This window comes from Rhea pennata, chromosome 9 (genome assembly GCF_028389875.1).
Source record: "Rhea pennata isolate bPtePen1 chromosome 9, bPtePen1.pri, whole genome shotgun sequence".
NCBI lineage: Eukaryota > Metazoa > Chordata > Aves > Rheiformes > Rheidae > Rhea > Rhea pennata.
The window spans coordinates 12,907,466-12,927,598 of NC_084671.1; the positions used below are offsets into that span (position 1 = coordinate 12,907,466).

At 41.6% G+C, this 20,133-nt stretch overlaps 1 protein-coding gene across 10 annotated transcripts in view; it reads left to right on the forward strand.

The window, feature by feature from the left end:
* LPP (LIM domain containing preferred translocation partner in lipoma) overlaps positions 1 to 20,133 on the forward strand; it is a 354,330-nt gene that overhangs the window by 301,424 nt on the left and 32,773 nt on the right. For all 10 annotated transcript variants that reach the window (XM_062582808.1, XM_062582810.1, XM_062582812.1 and 7 more), the window contains one exon: positions 3,673 to 3,842. In XM_062582808.1, coding sequence (XP_062438792.1) covers positions 3,673 to 3,842 — 170 coding nt within the window. The remainder of the gene's footprint in view (positions 1 to 3,672; positions 3,843 to 20,133) is intronic.

Below are 20,133 nucleotides of genomic sequence, written 5' to 3' on the forward strand. Positions count from 1 at the left end.
ATCGCAAATACCTTCACTGTTGGTAACTGGCACTCAGGAAAAGCAGACCTTTGTTTTGTTTTTATCAGACATAATAGATTACATAGATACATTGCTTTTAGCGGGGTTTTTCTGGTTTTCTAAGGAAATGAGGCTTGTGCAATCGCACTGCCTATGTGCATATGCCTGTCTGTTAGTTCCTCCCTCATCAACAACTCTTGAAATTAATAGCCTTTTTCAACCAAATTCAAGTGAGACACAGGAGTCAGGAGAAGTGACCTGGTTTTGCAGGAGTGTTGTGATTTCACGTATTCCACCGAAGCTTACAGAAGGTGCAGTCTTTAAAAGCTGCGTCAGTACAAACCAGACCAATTGTGTATTTGCTCGCTTGCGTTTATGTGGATCCAGACACCTAACTTTAAGCTTCTGAATTTGAAAGTTTTGGCTTGCTTACTTTTACCCTTCAGGCTAGTGAGTCAGTTGGTGGTGTTGCTAGGCACAGAGCATGTGTTTTGCTTCTCACTGGAGTGGCCATGTCTCTTGAAAAACAGGGTTTGCTCCAGGCCACAGTGTTACAATTTGCATATAAACTTATGAAAAAGGAAGCTTTCTTTAAGCTTCCCTGCATGTGTAAACACAGTAGCATTTCTGTCTGTGTACATAGTAGAAGAAGCTGGGACTCCTTATAACTTCAGGTAGGTTAAGTTTGTTGCTGCCTGAATGGGAATTTTCTGTGGAAAAACCCAGAAAGAGGAAGGAAGACCTAAGGAAATACCGAGTTCAAGGGGGAAAGCTGGCGAAGAGTTTTGTTGTGCTAGTCTTTGGTTTGTACCTGGCCTCGAGCAGCGCAGCTGGGGAATGCCTGACAGCCACGCAGGAATGTAGCCTCAGAGCACCTTCCGGAGGCAGAGAAGATGTCTTTATGCCCTCTGTGCAGAGAGAGGATAAAGGTACAAAGACACCAAGTGATTTGCCAGAGATTACAAGAGCTTATGTCCAAGTTAGAAAACAGGCTCAGATTTCCGGACGTAAGAAGTAGAGCCAGAGGAGAATCCAACGTATAGATGGCTTCTGCAGCAAATGGAAAGATGCCTTGGTCAAAGAGGAAGATAAATATTGAAATCTACAGGGGCTGGTTAAGTCATGAATGTGAGAAGAGGAGGAGGGGAAGAAAAGATTCCCACATGTTCTACTCAGATGTTAACAAAGAAAGCTGAGAAGTGTTTGCATAGACACTACATTACTTCGTGTCCAAATGCCTCATAAAAATAATACCGGATGATCACAGAATGGCACACCAGGGAAAATAAATTCTTCAGCGGAATATTCCCTCTGGAAAAACACTGTGTAAAATAATACACTAATGGCTTTCAATTTCATGTTTTATATATAGAGATATTAACTGCTCCCCAGGCATCTCTTCATATTACACCACGGTTACACGAGCAGTTTGGAGGAGGCCACAGAGCACACTGGGCATTGCCCACACGCAGGACAGAGCAGTGCTCTCCTGTTGTGCATGCAGCTCCAGCGGTATGTGCAGACAGTTTCTTTTGCCACTTTCCCATAGCAATACTGGTCCCATGGTTCTTTCCAGTGGTTTTTTTGTTGTTGTTTTTCTTCGTCCTCATGTTTTTTTCCATTCTTCCCCCGTGCTCGCTAGCCTCACCACCACGCTGGGAAGCCTGAATTCCTTCTCTCCTCATAAAAAAGGAGTCCTCGCAAGAAGTATTACAGCGAAGTGGTTAAAGCACAACCCTGTCAATCAAAACACTCATAACAAATGTCACAGAAAGTTGAGTTTAAAAACAACATCTTTTAATTCCCTTCTGGGGGATAGTCCAGGCTTGTCTTGATTTATATGGTGACTTCTCTCTCCACATTGCTCAGACTGGGAGCTGTTTGAGTCAGGATCTGTCTGTCCTGTAGAATGCCAACTATGGTTATGCAGTTGTAGCAAATCAGAATGATCTGGGTTCTTTTCCAAGCTTTCCTAATATATCTCAAATGTCTATATATGTCATCTTTCCACATCCTGAGGGATCCAAAAGTAGCTTACGTGCTTTGTAGCCCGGATGGAGCCTATTGGAGTCTGGAACAGGGAGGGAAGAAGTCATGAGCATGGGGATGTTGATGCTAGAAGCCGTGCCACCACGCACAGGCAGGAGCCCTGCTGTCCAAGTGACAAGACATGTCTGAGTCCTTTTGGAAGCTTCGTGATATTTGTATGAAAATATGCAAAATAAACACAGACAATGGTATCAGAGAACGTCTTTTCATGGCCTGGGTTATTTAGTTTTTATTATGGACATATTTTTTTGTTCACATTTATGAGTAATTCAGTTTTGAGCTCAGACTGCCTTCCTGCTCTCACCTCTATGCTTGTAGCCCTTTCCCTTCTTTCTGTCCTCAGCGACCACACCACTCCATCTGCAGAGCCTTGACAGAAAGATCGAGGCTCCCAAGACTGGAGACACCACAGTTATTCTCAAACTGGACATTATTCTTTTGAGGGGACAGAGCCCCAGATGATGGTGCTTTAGGCTCACTCCACTGCATTCAGTTAGGCTACGCTACATCAAGTGGCTGTGGTTGTTCTCCTAGTTTTCTTCCATGATTCTGTGCAGGAATTATTTTTAACACTGATCGTCGGGGAAGGACATCCAACTTATGTGAGATAGCACAGTTTCCTAGAGTGAGAATGAATGGTTGTCCTTAAGCATATGAATCTTCTCTTCATTTTAAAATCTGTCTTCCACAGAAGATTTTCAGCAGTGATCTAACCGGGACAACAAGCCTACTGTATGTATGCACGTGTGCAGATTTGTGTGCGTTGTGTATTTGTGTGTTGCTTTTGGGTCCCTTTCCAGAAACAGCTGGAGTTCTTAGGGCTTGTCTTTACTCAGAATCTTTGTGAGCAGTTTCCGATTCACCTTGTTTGAAGTGTGGTAAGAATAAAGGGTCTACACATCTGTTTCTTCAGGAGCAGTTTCTGTGCTCTAAACAGATACCATATCTTAATCCGTATTAATCATCAAATGCAAAAAAATCCTTTTTCATCTAAGAGATGACATTGCATTTTTTGTGATCACTCAGTCCTTGGCTACTTTTTTTTTTTTAATACCAACTAGCTTAGCATCTGCACGTTAGCAAGTACCCAAGAATTGATACTGCTATACTGACAAAAGCCAGTTTTAAAAAGTTAAATCTTTTGCCAGTATAATTGGCTCCATTGAGGGAAATTTGTTTAAGCTAAACTCCCCTTTACTGGTAACAGCTGTGTTGCCACCAGGTAGCCTTGTGTGGCTGCCTACCAGGAAATCCTTTCATGTGGAGGCAAAGCTTTAGACACAGGTTTATTCTATCTAACTGAGGATCCAAGGATGACTAAGACTCCTCAGGTACATAGCTTGGTTAGATGATAGCTATATTGGTTGCATCTGGAGTTCAGACTCCTTGTTGTGATGACTGGAAGGTACCATTAGTGATCACTGTGTGGACAGGCTTGGGATACAGGTTCAAGTCTCCTCAGGTTGTTTCATGTAGGCTGGCATCAAGCTGCCTTCTATGAGCCACGTATCCAGGGACAGCAAGGCCACGTGCCTTCCCGTGCTGCCAGCCGTGGGATAGGAGTCAGGTCTGCAGGCAAGACTGACGGCTAATTTTGACTCATGTCCCTGCTCTTCATGACAGGCCGCTGTGCCCGCTGTGGAGAGAATGTTGTTGGGGAAGGCACAGGCTGTACGGCGATGGACCAGGTCTTCCATGTGGAGTGCTTCACCTGCATGATGTGCAACAACAAGCTGAGAGGACAGCCTTTCTATGCGGTGGAGAAGAAAGCCTACTGCGAACCCTGCTATATCGTGAGTACCCACACTCATCTGCACCCTGATTTCAAGTGTATGTGGTTTGGAAATGCTGGTTGCCTCTGCTGCTGTGCAGGCACCTCATGGTTACAACCATGAAAGTAGTAGAGGCAGCAGGTTCCATGGTCTTCAGGAGAGTTCAGGTCTTCTCACCTTTGTGTGTCTAACTTCATTTTGGGGGTCTAACTGAGCCCTGAAATGCAGTGGTGAAGCAGAGGAAGTAAGTGCTTTTTAGTGATGATTTCAGCTCTGCAAGAAGCAGAATCTGCAGCAATTTCAGGAGGCAGGTTTTTTTCTTAGGAGCTTTCTATCCTGAGAAACCAGTTGCAGAAATCCTTACAGGATCCTGTTATCCACTAAAATCAATGAGGTGGGATGCAAGGCAGCATTTGAGCTTCTAAAACTTGAACCCTTTTTATTGCTTGACAATGTTAATGGATGTCCTTTCACTGAACCGAAGGCCTATGGGCTGTGTATCTCTTGAAGCTTGCCTTATCCTGAAACTTCATTTTATGCCTCTAACAAGCTCCTAAAGCAGACAATTAACAGCCTCCTGGAGGATCTGCACCTTTTAAGAGGCTCCCATAAGAGCCAGCTAGAACCAGTAGCACAGCTGCAAATTAAAGAAACATCACGTGCTGTGCCTGAGGCCTTACCTTGCTGTGACCTTAGCATACAGTATAGTGGGATAATCCCTATAATTTAAAATAAGAAAAGCAGCAGAACGTTCTGAAAGTATTGATAGGTCTTTCATTAAACATCAAATTTAGAGTCTTTTTTTTATAAGCATTACTTTTCCAGGCACTTCGTTAAATTAAGCTTATTTTAAACCGAAGTTTAAGATTGATAACCTTAGCATTCAAGTTTTCTTCACTAAATTTCATATTTCCTTGCAAAGTTATGTGCAGGCTGAAGTACCACCAGTATGCTATATAGTTTATTTTGTTTATGAAGATTTTGATGGGGTAGAGGGAGGAACTATCTGAGATCCTTCCAGAACAGTATCTGCACTTCTGAAAGTAGAAATTGATTATTTTCTTGACATTTCTAGCATTCCAGTAATAATAAAAGCAATACCTTGTATTTCTGAAAATGCCACCAGTATCCCGTTATTTCTTCCATTTCTGCAGGGCCTTTGCAGTGGGATTATTGCTGAAATATTGAATAAAATAAGGAAGGATTTTCTTATTTACAGTGGCAGTGATAGATAGGCCTTGTTAATTGGCTCTTAAAAACTAAATGATTTTTTTGATGGAATATGTACTTTTTAAACTATTTCCATTTTTATTGTTTGCATTAAAATGATTACACCATAAAAAAATTTAAGGTCAATTTCGTGGCAAGTTTGGTGACTATATGCAAAGCACTGCAAATTGTAGTAAGGTACCTTGGTAATACAAATGGAGCAACTTTATATAACTGGAGTTAAACATCTCATCAGCTTCATCTGCCTGCAGATTGATACTCCCTCCCTCCCCCCATGCTTTTTTTTTTTTTTTTCCTTTCTCTTAAATCAAGCATGCATTCTTCACCACTCATCTGCTTTAGTTTGGGAAAACATCTGCATTAGCCACTGTAGTGACGGTTTAAGATTATTTAATCCCATTACTTATACACTTCATTAGCCTGAGTGAATTGTTGGCAAGGGTTCAGTAAACTTCCTATGTTGAGAGATAAAAGGATAAAAAAAAAAAAAAAGAAAAAGAAAAGGGAAAAAAAAAAGGAGAAGGATTCTGTTCCTCATTTTCTTTCAAATTTATCTTCTATCTATTTAAGGGATAAAGGAAAGATAATTGCTTGGTTGCATCTGCGTCTGTACGTTCTGTGGTACAGCTTTGCAGCTCTGAGTACAGAGGCAAGAGTAAACGTTTAATAGTTTCCTTTTATGTAACCAGAAGGGGCCTTAAAATGTTTATCCATGCAGTCCACAAAAACCTGGTTATGGACTTAACCCAGAACACTTCTGGGTTCATCTGCTGCTGCTGCACACGCAGGGGAAAAGGAGGGAGATACTGGCAGGTGTTATGTACATGTAGATGGACAGGTGGCACTGGAAGTATGAAACTGTGAGCAGGAGTCCGGCAACCTGAAGCAGCAAAAAAAGGGGGAGGGGGGGAACTTAAATTCTTAAACCTGGAGGAAACAAGTGTGGGAACCTGAGGCAGGCTATCTTTCAGAAAGCCCAGGATGGTGCTGTGCCGAAGACCAGTGCAGCAGGAGTATCTAGGCACCTACATGCATCTAGTTTTAGGCCCAGAGGAACTCGTGTCTTGGAGCGTTTGTCTCATTGATTTTTTCAGTGAGATGAGGCCTGCCTTGGCCTCAGTTGGATGATGAATGCGTAAGTACTCTGAGGATCTGGGCTCAAGTCACTCTTGCAAATGTAATGGAGGCCCTTAAATCGCTGAGGCACAGTTTGAATATTTTTGCCTTTAGATGCGTGATGCAGTCATACTGAAGTCAGCGAGATTTAACCACGCACTTAAAATCTAGCGTGTGCTTAAGAATTTTGCTGAATTGAGGTCTCTGATTTTTTGGAGCTTTCCCAAGTGCCATTATCAGAAATAACTTTGCTACTAAGAGCTTTAGTTTTGTAGGAAATCAATGGGACTGAAGTTCCAAGACGCAGGTTTCTGTGGACCTAAATTCCCATAGAAATGTGGAGCCTGTGTGACTGACCCAAGACTGCATAGTTAATCAATGACTGAATCCAGCTAAGAAAATGGGATTCTCAGCTAGTACAAATTTGAGTAATTCAGTACTGCTTATTTACTAGTCTGCCTAATTCACACTGACTTCTAGCACACGTCCTCGCTTCCCCATCTCCGGTGTTCTTGGCCTCTTACAAAAGCTATCAAGCCACACTGTTACACTGCTACAGAGACCATTGTAGTATTTTCCTGGCCCCAGTATATGAATTGATTAGTTCTGATTTTATTTTTTTAACAATAACTTTGTGTGGCTCTTGGCCATGTTTGCATAAAAGCTATGTGCAGAAATAAAAATACTTTTTTTTTTTTTAAACAATTAGAATTGGCTACTCTTCTCACTCTTCTCAGTTTATTATGTGACTCTTCTTAGCTGTGGTGGAGTGAAGCTGTAATTAAGATTACTGCAAAGAGCTGTATTTAATTAGTATTTAGTCAGAATCGAGCCTAAATAGCCTGCAGAAGGGTTGCTTGTTTTTGTTTATGGTTTTATTTATTACTGACCCAGTTAAAATTCCCCTAAAGTCTCTGAATTAAAGTCTATTGCAATCAGTCACCTCTTAAGAAAATCTTTTTCCCTGATGGGAATTTGAGTACCAGAATTAGTTTCCTGCACAAAAATACTCCCTCCAAAAGCCAGTCACTATCGTTTCCTGTTAAATCTTTCGAATGCAGCGAGGTCTGTTGCCAATGTGTTTGCTGGTTTTTGCTCTGCATTCAAGGATTCTTTCATTATTAATGTTGTTTCTAAAAGAGTACCAGTCTTCTCCATTAAGACACTTCTGCTCAACTAAAAGCAACTGTCAAAAATAGTGTTAATACGAGGCAGATGTCTCCTCCTAGTTGTTACGACAGTCAAATAGGCTCTGCAGTATCACGATAGGGTTTCCAGCCTAACCAGCTTACTGCTGCACACATGGTGAACACTGTGACTGCAATATGTTATCAGCATACTTCTCCCCTCCTTTACAGGGCAAATTACTGACACTGACTGAAAACATTTGCTTTGCTTTTTCTAAGTAGTTGAAGGGATTTTTTAGCTCTGGGCTTTGTGTGGAGAAGAAGGTTAAGAATAATATCAGTGGAGCCGTTGTTATAAAAGATTGAAGAGCAAGATGTTAGAGCAGTGCCAGCTGTCTGCTTTGCAAATGCAGTATTATCATAAGGACTGAGCACAAGGTTAATCAGACACACCGGTCTGGCAGGAGATGCCGCTGTTCTGTGAGTGGAGTGTTCTTTGATGTCCTGATGACTTTCTTTGGGACGTGGAAATTTCCCTCCGTTCTTTATCCTGCTTCCTGGCAGCTCTCTTGCTTGACAGTCAGAGATAAACTCTCTGGGAGCCCGAGGGCTGCGTGGTGCTGAGCACCTGCCATTAGCACGTGCGGCAGGCAGATGCTCCTCACCTTGGAAGATTTCTTCTGTTGTGCCCAAGCTGCTGCTGGGTCCCAAGGGGAGGACCTGGGTGCGACAGGGAAGGGGACGAGCAAGCTGAAGTAACTCCTTGAGCAAAGCAGAAATATCCCTGGGGCAGATGAAAAGGAGTTCAGAGAAGTGTGACAGCAACGATGGACTGGAGACAACACGTGATTGAGAGAGGGAAGAAAGGGGAGCTTGTGCCTGGCTGTCCCCTGATGCAGGAGGAGATGGGGGTACGCTCTGCAGCACTCCGTGCAGGCCCAAGGTCAAGGTTTCCTGCTGCTGCCTGACACACAGGTATTGGGGGATTGGTTTAGGGTCATGACTTCGAATTTCTTTTGTAGGGATTTTGCTTTCCACAGTACACTGGCTTTGAAAGTGCTTAAAGGAGGAAGAATTGTATCTAGAAGTCATGTCCTGAGCAGCCCCAGGCCCAAACTTTAAACACGGGGTTATAACACTCTTTTTTTTTTTCACCAGTTATTTGTGTGTAAAAAACATAAAATCCTCAAAGTTTCTGCCCCCTTATTTGGTAACTTACAACTTTCTGCCCCACAGAAGCTGTAGCTCAGTGGGAGAAAATGGTTCAGATCATGACACAAGGGATATTTCGGTGTATATATATGGCATAACCAGTCTCTGGTGTCACAGCATCCTGGGAAAACTTGAATTTGCTAATCGTTCTCCCGAAATCTCTGTGTTAACTGAACTTGTTCTCATTGAAATCTATGATAAAACTGCTATTGGCTTCAGTGTGCCTGCTGTTGTAAACCTCGTTCTGCGTGAGCACGTGAGTGGGGCTGTTTGAAAGCTGTGCGAGAACAGCTACCTCCAGCACATAAAATTTTAAGTGTGAGGTTGATCCCTACAGTAAAATTACATCTATTTTTAAAAATAATTCTGCAATTTGTAAGCAGAGATTACAGCACTAATTTAGCAACCATGTAACAATTTAAATTGGACGAGAAAAGAGAAACTATAATTTAAAGATTTTTTTTTTATGATACAAGTTTTCTTCTTTTTAAAGTAAAAAGCTCTTTATTCTTGTTTTTGTCAAGCAATGTATTGAATTTGAGAGTAATTTATGGAAAGTGCTGCCAGCATGGTATTGCAAGTGCTCCACAATTTGAATTTAAACTGCTCAATGGGATCATTAAGACTATTATGCCTGCTTTCCAAAGAGTTTGAATTCAAAATGACAACTGGAACAAAAATATAAAATAAACTGAAGAGAAGTCACGCACTCTTTACGTGGTGGAATTTTTCTGCCCTCGAAATATTTCATTGAGATCAATGCTCTTCCTCAATCCTCTCCTAGAAAAAAGCTGGTGTTGCTAGTTTTAGAACTGTGCTCCTGTGTGAGTCATCAGCAGTGGGAAGTTGAACCTGTGACCTGTGGATCTAAAAGCATGAAGTCTCTGCTGCTTTGGCCAAGAGATGCAGCTTTGTTGGACCAGACAGCAGCAGGCTCCTATCCCTGAATTTGTCTTACCCTCAGCAGAGGAGTTCAGTGAGGACAGCAGATGAAGAACTGGTCTGGGGCCTTAGTTTTTTTGTGTGCATGTCATATTGATTTCTCTCTCTCTCTCTCTCTCTCTTTTTTTTTTTTTTTTTTTTTGCTTTGAGAATTGTGCTTTTTAGGCACAATTGGTAACTTCTTTGGAGAAAACTCATGGGGGAGTGGGACAGGGGAAAGACTGTAATTCCTGTGGCTGTACCATTTGTTTCATTTCTTGGACTTTTCCGTCCTCTTCGCTAACGCACGTCTGCATATGCTGGGCACTTGGCACTCAGCGCATCTGGGGGAGTGCAAGAGTGGGAGCTCCCAGTAAGCAGGAAGGAATGTGAGGCAGAGTGGGGCCTCTTGAAAGCAACAAGGGCACAAGCTTTTTCCTTTCTCCAGCTGGTCTTGACCTGCTGTGTAGTCCTCCCCATCAGAGAGTTTCAGCCCCTCAAATATGCTAAACACCTAGCTAACTATTTGCATGACTGGGCTTTAACTGGGGTGTGTGCAAAGAAAACCTCCAGTAGGGCCTGGGCAGGAACCTCATAAAACAGTGACTGATGAACTGATTATCATCTATAAAACTGAAAATGAATAAATTTATTAGCATTTAACAGCTCTTGCTTCTAGCACACAGCAGCAGTTGATGTAAAAATAGAGATGGGAAGGTGGCCATAAACTCATTGCTACTACTTGGAGCAGTAAATAGTTCCTCAGGAGTCTCTTGCAATCAGGGAATAAAGTGTAGAACTGAGTGCTATTGCATGAGCATAACCAGTAGCTTCCAGGAGTCCCAAATATAGGAGTTACTTGTTGATAAGCACATGCACACGTTTTTGTAAGTTGTTGTAGTCTGTCAAAACTGAGGTGGATGCTTTAGGGTGGCTTAAAGGTAATTAAATGATTCTTTTCTCAGTGCAGCAGGATGTGCTTGGCTAACCTTTCCAGATCACTTGATGGGATCCTGTTTTCAACCTGTAGTTGCTATTTATCGACCGTGTTGCAGATGCAACTAACTGAAGTGTGTAATGGGAGGATCATGCCCTACCTTGGTGTAACTGACTTTCCTGAAAGTGAGTGGAGTGTTGTTTTAGATGAAGACCAGCTATGGATTGTAGAGATAAAGCAGATTAAAGCTAGCAATGATATGAGCACTCTATGGCAGATATTTTTGAAAGAGGCCATATAATCTGTACTACTTTTTATTCTGAATAGACAGAGTTGTGTTGTGAGGTTGGCCATGAAGTGGGGCTGGTTAACTAGTTCAGATACGTCCTGGTAGGTCCAAGTTTTGCTAGGAATGGATCACTTCCTCCTCCTTGTCAGAGTTTAACCAACCCTGCATGGATCATCTGAAAGATTATGTCCTTTTTAAGTGAAGCCTCTTCCTCCACAGCTGGATGTGCTTGAGACTTCTGTGTTGGCCTGGTAGAATCCAGATAAAATTTTGAATCATCTTGCTACCTCTGCCTTGAGGCTTTATAATTAAGGGCATTTGTGTATTTTATTATATGAACTGAACATTAATTTGACATGTGTAGTCTAGAAAAATTATTCCATGGGAAATTTTGTGGATGGAGCTCTTAGTGTAAGAGAAAAAAAGATGATTTTTTTAAAGGACCAGCTGCTGCCATTCAGTGAAATTCTCACCTCACAGGGTGAATTGCACTGAATAACTGTGCATTCTTAGGAAGAAAATAGTCTGTCTTTCTGCAGGACCGGTGGGATTTTATGGCTTCTGGCTATACATCTGCTTATGGATCATTGTACAGTACAGAGAACTGTAAAGTCATTTAGCAATGACTTCAAGCTGTGTAGATCATTGCAAGCTGTGTATTGAGATTTCCCTTTAGAAGGTAGTCCAGCTATTGTATGTGCCTTTGAAAGATGGCAGAGACAGCTTAAGGAAAGAAAGTCTTATGCACCAGCATCCTTGTGGCAGTGGGAAAATCTTCCTCATTTGCAGTCAAGTGTAGATGACATTACATGGCAAGCAATGTCTAGAGGTGATAGCCTTCTTTTTTTTTCTTTTCTTTTTTTTTCTTCTTTGGGGAGGGGTGGGAGGGAAAGAGGTTGGTTCATCTTCGCAGGAAACTGCTTCTTTCAACCTTTGTACCTGAGTAGCATCTAAAGATCTCACTGTACAAATGCTTATTGTGCCAGTGAGTGAAAGGAGATAGCCTCTGTCTCAGAAAGCCTTTCTGATAACACCAGTAGATGGGAAGGAGGAGGTCTTTATTATGTCTGTATATTGCACATAGAGAACTGAGCCCAAGAAGATTAAATACAACTTGTTTGGGAAGGATATGGATTTCCATTACTGGAAGTCCTCAAGGATGGGTGGGACAAACATCTATAAAGAGTGATTTAGTGTTGAGCCTTCTCATGCCAATGACTGATCCAGGTTTCTTTTTTGGCCCTGCTTCCTTCGCTTCTAAGATTAAGTGACCTGCCCAAGACAACAGATGTGGCCTACAGGAAAAAAAAAACTGTGTCTTTTAAGTCCCAGTGTTTTGCATAGTCACAGTCCAACCTGCAGAGATCTTCAGGTGAAGATACTATCTTTTTTCTTACACCTCCCTGAACCTATGCGGAGCCTATCACAGGAATGTCTTGGTTTGTAGTCTAAGGATCTGTGTATTAGTATAATCTAAATGTGAATGAGCAGCTGAAAGCTGAATGGGATCTTTTGGAAAACCCAGAAAGGTGTGAGTTACCATAGCAGTATTCCCTTCTGGGAAGTCTTAGTGCTTGGCTGTAACTCCAAATACTTATTTGCTGAAGGTGATTATTTTGGAAAGGCTGTGATTTTTTTGTTTTTGTTTGTTTGTTTTTTGAAGAAGGTCTATAATTTAGGTGTACGTTTTGATCAGTTCCGTGTATTATTGTATTTGGTGTGTTGTGCCTGACACGCTAACTTCAAAGTGCCGCACAGTGTCCAGATACAAAAATCAGAAGTTAACATTTCTAGCTGACCTTTCTGATTATTTTGCACCAGTGAGCCTGCACTACCAGAGCTGCTGGTAAATACAGACCTTGCAGCGAGATTGTGATACGTGCCGGTAATAGAACTGAATCTCTTGTGGATTCAGCATATGTGGATTTAACAGGTATGACTTACCCTCAGCAGTCTTTCAAAGAGCAGAAAGTCTTGTCTGTCTCTCTCTCTGATCCAAGATGCCTCTTGCTTTGGTCCAGACAGCAGTTTGCAGATCTGACTGCTGGGGATGAGAGGGCTTTCACAAAGTGCCACTTCAGTCGGTCTCCTTGGTGAAGCCACACTCTAAAGAATTCGCTTTGGCAAGTGCTCAGTCTGCAGGGCGATCCTCCCTCTAGCGTCCTGTCTCTGTTCTTCGCTCCAGGACATCAGTTTGCCTGCGCGTGATGGTTGTTTGCAGTAGAGGAAACTGTTCAACTTGCTATTGCGCACATACGCTCACACACTCCCAATGGACTTCATAGATTTCTTGTTAGAAAAAGAAATAATGCCAGTTTAGAGAAAGCGCAACAAACATGAATGATGATAGGAGAAAAAGTTTATTGATTCTAAGATTATCGTGATTTTTTTTTTTTTTTTTTTTTTGTGGTCATAAGGGGTAAAGCAAAATTCAAGTGTTTTCTTTTTTTTTTCTTCCCCTCAGCTGCACTGATTTTGGAGCCACTGGCCAAGTATAATATTGACAGAAAGAGGAAAGCATCCACTGGGGCGTTTTGGACAGAAGGGAGACCAGATTATGGTCTGAGTTCGTTGCTTCTTAGCAGTAGCTTTTGCTAGGGACAAGAGATTACTGTAGCTGCGTGGGTAGCAGCTCATGCAGGACGGGAGAAGGTGTTGGTTAACGTAGCCAGCAATGGCACTGTGTGCTTTGGCAAGCTGGGCTTGCTAGGTGGTATCAGTGGTGGCGTCTGGAAGGTTTAAGACGTGTGAGACTTGCGTGGCATTGCTCATGCTTTTGCCCACCTGGTGTTTCCTGACAAACGTCTGACATGGAAGCATCACAGGGATTTTTCAGGATGACTCGATGCTGTAACTCTCTGTGCAGATTTACTGCCTGGCTCTCTGGAAGGGCAATAAGTAGGTCCAGGGACTTGGAAACCAATGAACATCTTTATGTTCTATGTCCTTGAGTCCAGAGGTTTTCACTGTTGCCAAAAGCTTGCCTTGATGAAATAGAGCCAACATTGCCGTTTTGAAAATAAAATCTTACAAGGGTTTTTGTTTTACAGAAATCGGGTATAAAACATATATTCGATAGGGTTCTTCAGGCACCTTAGGAATGTGCTCTGGGAAACACTGGAGATTGGAAAAAATCTTTGTATTGTTTTGGTATAGTGTCTCATTGAAGGTAATCTGTTAACATTTGATAGTTTAATACTGTTGCTTATGCTATTTACATTCTTGCCATCTGACTCTAATGCCACTAGGCAGGCCTCATGTTGTTCTAAGATTATCATGTTACCTAATGCTCTTAGTATAGGGTGGGGGTTTTTTTTTTTCCAAACTGCTCCAGAAATCTTAAATATGTGTGTATACATACATATATATATATATATATATATACATATATATGGTTACCGTGCACAAAAAAAAAAAGAAGTTGCCACTGGCCAAACCTAAATGTGTTCCCCTGCTTAAGGGAAATGTAACAAGCAAATAACATCAGTGTTGAAATGTAAATTAACTTTCAGATGGTATCTGGGATTGAGATTTTAAGTATGAATATTCCATTAGCTCTTGACAATGTAGTTTTTTGTTTAAGGACATGTTGAAACCAATATACCATCTTGGCGTTCTACCCACAGAGGTATCTGTGTAAATGCAATCTGTGTTAAAGACAGACAACACTTTAAAAAAAAATATTTAATATTTCCTGCAGCAAGCCATCTGTGACTGGTCATATTTTAGGAAGCAAACTAACATCCTAGCAACGTTCTTCACTCTATTTGAGTAACTTTTAGACATTTTAAATTAAACGTGCTGCCAAATATTTATATTCTGTTGTGAAAAGAGAAACATTTGTTTGACATCCTAGTCTCCCTGGCAATTTGCAGTCAGTTGCTCCTCCTAGGAGCCTCTGTTTTCTCATGGGTAGTTGAAAGTAAAAGGAAGGTGCGCACAGGGGAAGGAGGTAGAAGGAGTAGAAGTCAGTGCCTGGGCTAAACATGCTTGCCGGCTCTTGCTGCTGAAGTGCAAACAGAGATGAGGAGTTGAGCACATCGCGCTCGCCGGGGCGGGTTTGGGGCAAGGCCGTGCCTGGCTGCCAGTGTGGGTCAGGCACGGAGGGTGCTGGAAGAGTCGCCACATTGCTCCTGCCAGCATGCGAGAGGTTCAAAACTTCCCGGAAAGCCCAAACCGTTTGCAGGACGTTTTCCAGTGCACCTACCACAGCCTGTGCAGCCATCACCAAGGTAATCAAGTCACCAGACTTTAACGGTGGCAGGGCAGAAAGAAAAATTAGCAATGGCTTAAGTCATGGCTGGCAAATACTACTGAGCCTGAACTACCCTGATGGGACTGATCTGTCCTCTGAATAACACATCCCCTGCTTTTAGTAATGATTTTCACAGAATTTTTATATTTTTATCTTGGTCCTCAGATTTATGACTACCTTAAACTTAATCAATCTAAGATAGTGAAATGCATTTGTTCAAGGGCTAAGAAGTCAATGTGATCTTTTTATTACATGAAGGTACTAATAAACAAATAACTAAAATATCTGAAATATTTCTGAGGTGGTTAATTCTATTTTAGAAAGGCTAAAAATGTTCTAAGGGGTCTCTTGTGGTGCTGCACCAGTGTTTGCTCAGTACCCCTTTGGAATGGTCCATATAGCTTGCCTGTACTTACCGGCTTGGGACGTTTGCAACGAGCAGAAGTCCAGGCTACAGGCTAATCAAGCTGTTTGTACCTTGCAGCATCAGCATGTGACCTGTGTACATGTGCCTGTCACCTATAGAATGAATGCAATACATGAAATATATATAATTTTTTTTACTTGCATACTGGAAAGAGGCCCTTGCAACAGAGAGAGGGAAGAGAAAGCAGTCCTGATTTGCTCTACTACCTCTGACAGGTTTACTTTCTCTTTGGCATGGCAATAAGATTAAAGTTTTATAGCAGTATCACCTCCATCCAGAGAAAAACCCATAAAACCTCTCCTCTCTGCCACTTAGATTTCAAACTCTTTTATAGAGCTTCTGCATCTGTTAATAAAATCCTTAATTCATTTTGAACATTTTATTGTCACTTCAGATAAAAGTTTAATCAGATAGAATTATTGCCCTTCTAATATTCCCTTAACCTTTGCATTTTAGACTTACGCTGTATCGGTTAAATTTTAAAATCACTTTTTTATAGACTTGAATGCCCCCATCTCTATTTTAGAGGATACTTTTGCACAGAAATGCCGTAGTCTCTCTTGAGGTCATGTGAAAACTTAAAAGGCTCTAATGTGAGCACCTCTCACTTTCCACTGAAGTGTCTTGCGTGCCCTATTAATTACTTTAATGGTGACATGCTGGTTTAAGGGAATTCTTTATTAATACCACTAAATCTTTTTTATTGTTGTTTAAACACTTTTTCTTTCCTTTATGTAGATACATTTAATCCTTTCTGTATTTAAAATAAACGGGTGCATAACTCCACATGAAGGGTCTGATGCTTCGATTTTGCCTCCCTTGGGGAGGGGCCCGGGAGCCGTTCGGTCTCTTGCTGGCAGCGCTTGCGTCCTGGCCGTGCTCTTCTGGGGAGGAAGAGCACATCTCTGCTTCTGTCCGTAATCATGTGTTAGATTGTTGTAATGGAAGCAGTTTGTAAAGTCTTGGTTTTTGTATGTCTAGAAGTAATACACTGTCAATTTGCTTTTGCTTTTGGTCTTACTCTTCGAGGACTTGAAACTATAGAGGTCGGTTTGGCTTTCTTGTTGAGAAGTGCAGAGGCCCCGCTTCAAGAAAGGACTTGCACTTGAGCCCTTTGCTGGCAAGGAGGACACATCCGTTTGCCCTCTTCAGCCCCAGTTCTTTGAGTGGCTAATGTTGGTCTAATCATTTCTTTTGACTTAGCATTTGTGTATGTTTTTGGCATAGCATTCACTATACCAATTTATTTAAAGCTGAGTAGCCCATCTACTGAAATAGCTGACAGGCACATGACTGAATTTTAGTCTGTCAAGTCTCTATATTTTTCTACCACATCTCTGTATATTTTTCTAAGATGTTTCTTTTTAGAAATGTGTATTTTGATCCATATTAGTTGCAAAATTTCCTGGTCTGTGGAGAGGAAATGAGGCATGAGAACAACAATTACCTTTGGGACATTGAAAAATATTTTCAAAAACGTATAGATGTTAGCTTAGTCCTTTTTAGTCTGCTAACTCTTGTAGATAAGACTTGAACTCTTATTACTAAATGATTTTATTCTTTAGTCACTTGTGAAAATGTTGCCTCCTGCATGTCCAAAAGCCATCAATGGTCATTGCACCACAAGACTTTCCCACATCTAAGATCTATAAATAACCTTCATTAGTTTCAAAGAAAATTGCAATGGATTATTGAAGAAGCTGGGTGATTTAATTTCTTTGCATCTTTCCATAGACAATGTATACCTGCACAGGTGTGTATATATGCATACACAGACTTGCACAGGAGGAGTCTGGAAGCGTAATTTCAGTCTCAAATGACCTGTTATTTGCCTCTGAAATGTATTTTCTTCTCCCGTTGCCTTTCCCTCAGGTTTGTCCAAATTATGCTGCAGTTATCAATTTTGCTATTGGGTGGGTAATTTCAGGAGCAGGCAGTGTGCTCATGCACTTACAGAGTACTAAATGATACCCTTTGCATTTTCAATTTTTGCTAAATGACACCCTTTGCATTTTAAAACAAGTTGTTAATTAAATGGCTAGGCTAAGTGCTGTTTGGTGACCACTGGCATAGAGTCAGTCTAGATTAAATGAGGCACCTGATCCTGTAAATTGAAGTAGTCTAAGGCATAGACCGGCTACTACTGAACCTGGCTGGAGTGTTTTCTTTGATATTATTGGGAGCTAAATCAGACATCTGGTACTAAGGCAGTGTGGCTAATGAAAAAAATAAGAGACATAGACCTGCTTCTCATAAAGTGCCCTTTTCAGTAATGCTAGGGATCTAGACTGGTTCCATTAATAGTTTTCAATTTCTGTATTTTAAAGCTGAAGATAAGTAAGGAGGATTCAAGTGATTTTTAGTGGAAATTCCCTAAAATGAACTGAAAAGTTAAAAAAGATGCTTTTTTTTTTTTTTTTTTCCCTTTAGCTTGTGTGTTTACTTCCCTTTTCGCTTGTGGATACCTTGTTTATTTTTTAAATAAATAATCATATTTTAAAGCAGTGTAAATAAATTGCAAAGTGTGCTCCAATGGGGTGGATAAATATATTCCATCTGCTGGGGAGTGATTATTAAATAATTTACAAGTGGCAAACCCAGGAGTGGTTATCCATTTTCCCCTCATTCATGGGTAATTTTTTTCATATCCCATAGGAGCTAATTATGTTTTCTTTGTACATAATGTTTAATAATTTTTTAAAATCTGGCACTAACCCCTCCATCTACAGATCCTTAAATATTTCCAAAATATTTGCGCATGTGTGTGCATGTTTGCATTGGCAGAGGAGTATGTTTGTTACCTTTCTTCCTTTTATTTAATGTTGAGAGAAGGTAAGCATAGATCTGTGAGGCAAGACAAGGAACAGGAAAGCAAATTCCTTGTGTCCAAGGGAGTCTGTTACTGCTCTGACTGATGGTGGATGGGTCACATCCCTGCCCTGCCCTTGTGCAGGGTGTGACTTTAGATGTGACCGCCTGGCCGTAACAGTGGTCAAGGTCCAACTCCTGTTTCTGATGTGTACAAGCGTAGGAACAGGAAGCGGTGGGAAGAAGTAGGACATGCATTTTGAGGGCTCTTTCTTCTTTCCATGAGTGTTGATAAGAGTTTGGTTATCTCCAATGGGACCAAGAGCCAATCTCAACCCAGGTGAGCCTGGCTTGTCCAGCTACCACCCCATCTTGGTGCCCAAGGTCCTGTGGTCTGAGCTAGCAGATGTTTGCAGCTAGAGGGCAATCACTACCGTGGTGCTAAAATATGTAATTAACCATGGGAAATCCTTTCTCAGCTGATGAAGACAGGAAGGCAAACTATCTCTTAATTCTGTCACTATTTTTGTAGCAAGTTTAACAAATGTGGCTGCCCTTGCAGAGAGGAACCTTTCCAGGCAGGTAATGTTCTCTGCTATTCTCTGTCTCACCATACCCAAAGATCTATTCCGCTAGCCAGAGAGCAACAAAGCCCTTTCACTGTGAGGCAGAAGGCTGTTTTCTTTTCTTTTTTTTTTTTCTCCTCTTTTTCATATTCCCTGTAGGCATATGCAGACTTGAGTTTCAGAGACAACTGTGCTCCATGCTAAGCAGCAGCAAACAGCTTTTCGCCTGGACAAAGAGCGGCCTGCAACAATTTTGGTTTTGGCCATAATTTCCAAATTATTCCTGACCTGGAAACTTCTTTTATTACTCTGCTAATCCCTTCTCCTAACAAGGTGATAATCTTTGGAAAGAAAAATGTAGTCTGGATGTGAATTAGCACAACATTGAGCATTTTGGTTGTTTTTGCAGAAAGGCTCTACTCTTCTTCTTAAGATGCTTCCCCAGTTCACATTCTGTATAGCTCCATCATAGATGGTCAGAACAGCATTTCCCATGGCCTGAACTGTGCAAAACAGGAATTTTGCTACTCTCAGTTTAGGATTGAGGTGCTGCAACTACTGGGACTGCTGCTGACTCTAGGCTCTGGACTCTTCTTATATCACTTCCTACTCCAAATGGTCAGTGATTTTTTTTTTTTTTTTTTTTTCTTCATTCCTGGCAATGATGGAAGAACACAGGAAAGCTGATGCCCAGGCAGAACTGTGGCAGGTGACCAGATCAAATGTGAAGTCCTGGAGCAAAATGAACAGTGTGTTCAGCATTGTATGCACCACAGGCATACAAAAGGAGGAGTTTGTCCCAGCAGAATAGAGGTGGGGAGGTTAAGTCAAGGTGTGCTGCTAGTGAGCCAGCAGAAAGGATTGTGTGAACTGAGGGTTTGCTGCGCTGCTCTAACTTAAACCTCAAGGAACTGGAAAAACAGCTGAGGACTGGAAGGATGCTTCAAGGATGTGACTGAAATCAGAGTACAAAATTACTGCCACATTAGCTCTTCTGTTCCAGAGACTCATCCTTACGTTAGCAGTTCTCCAGCTGTACAGCACAGGGAAGACACCTGCGTTCTGCCTGCAGACCCGTACTGCTAGCACTTCTGTTGGAGTTATGATTTTATTCGATATTCATTGATGTCCTTGATTTTAACTGGGACTGAGCATCATCCCTTGAAAGTGGTGGGAACAGCAAAGACTCAGTTCTACAGAAAGCTGAGCCCAAGATGTAGAATTTGGTGTAGCTGTTTCCGTGATCTCCTTTTCTCCTTTCACTCCCACATGCTGCCACTCTGCCTGGATCTTGCTCTCTGTGGGTCACCGGCTCCCTTTTTCCATCTGACTTTTCTGCCTCTCCTAGGGACCTCATTGACATCAGCAGAGGCTGCTTTGGCCCATGAGGTGGCAGAACTTAGAGCGAAGGGAGAAGTGGCTGG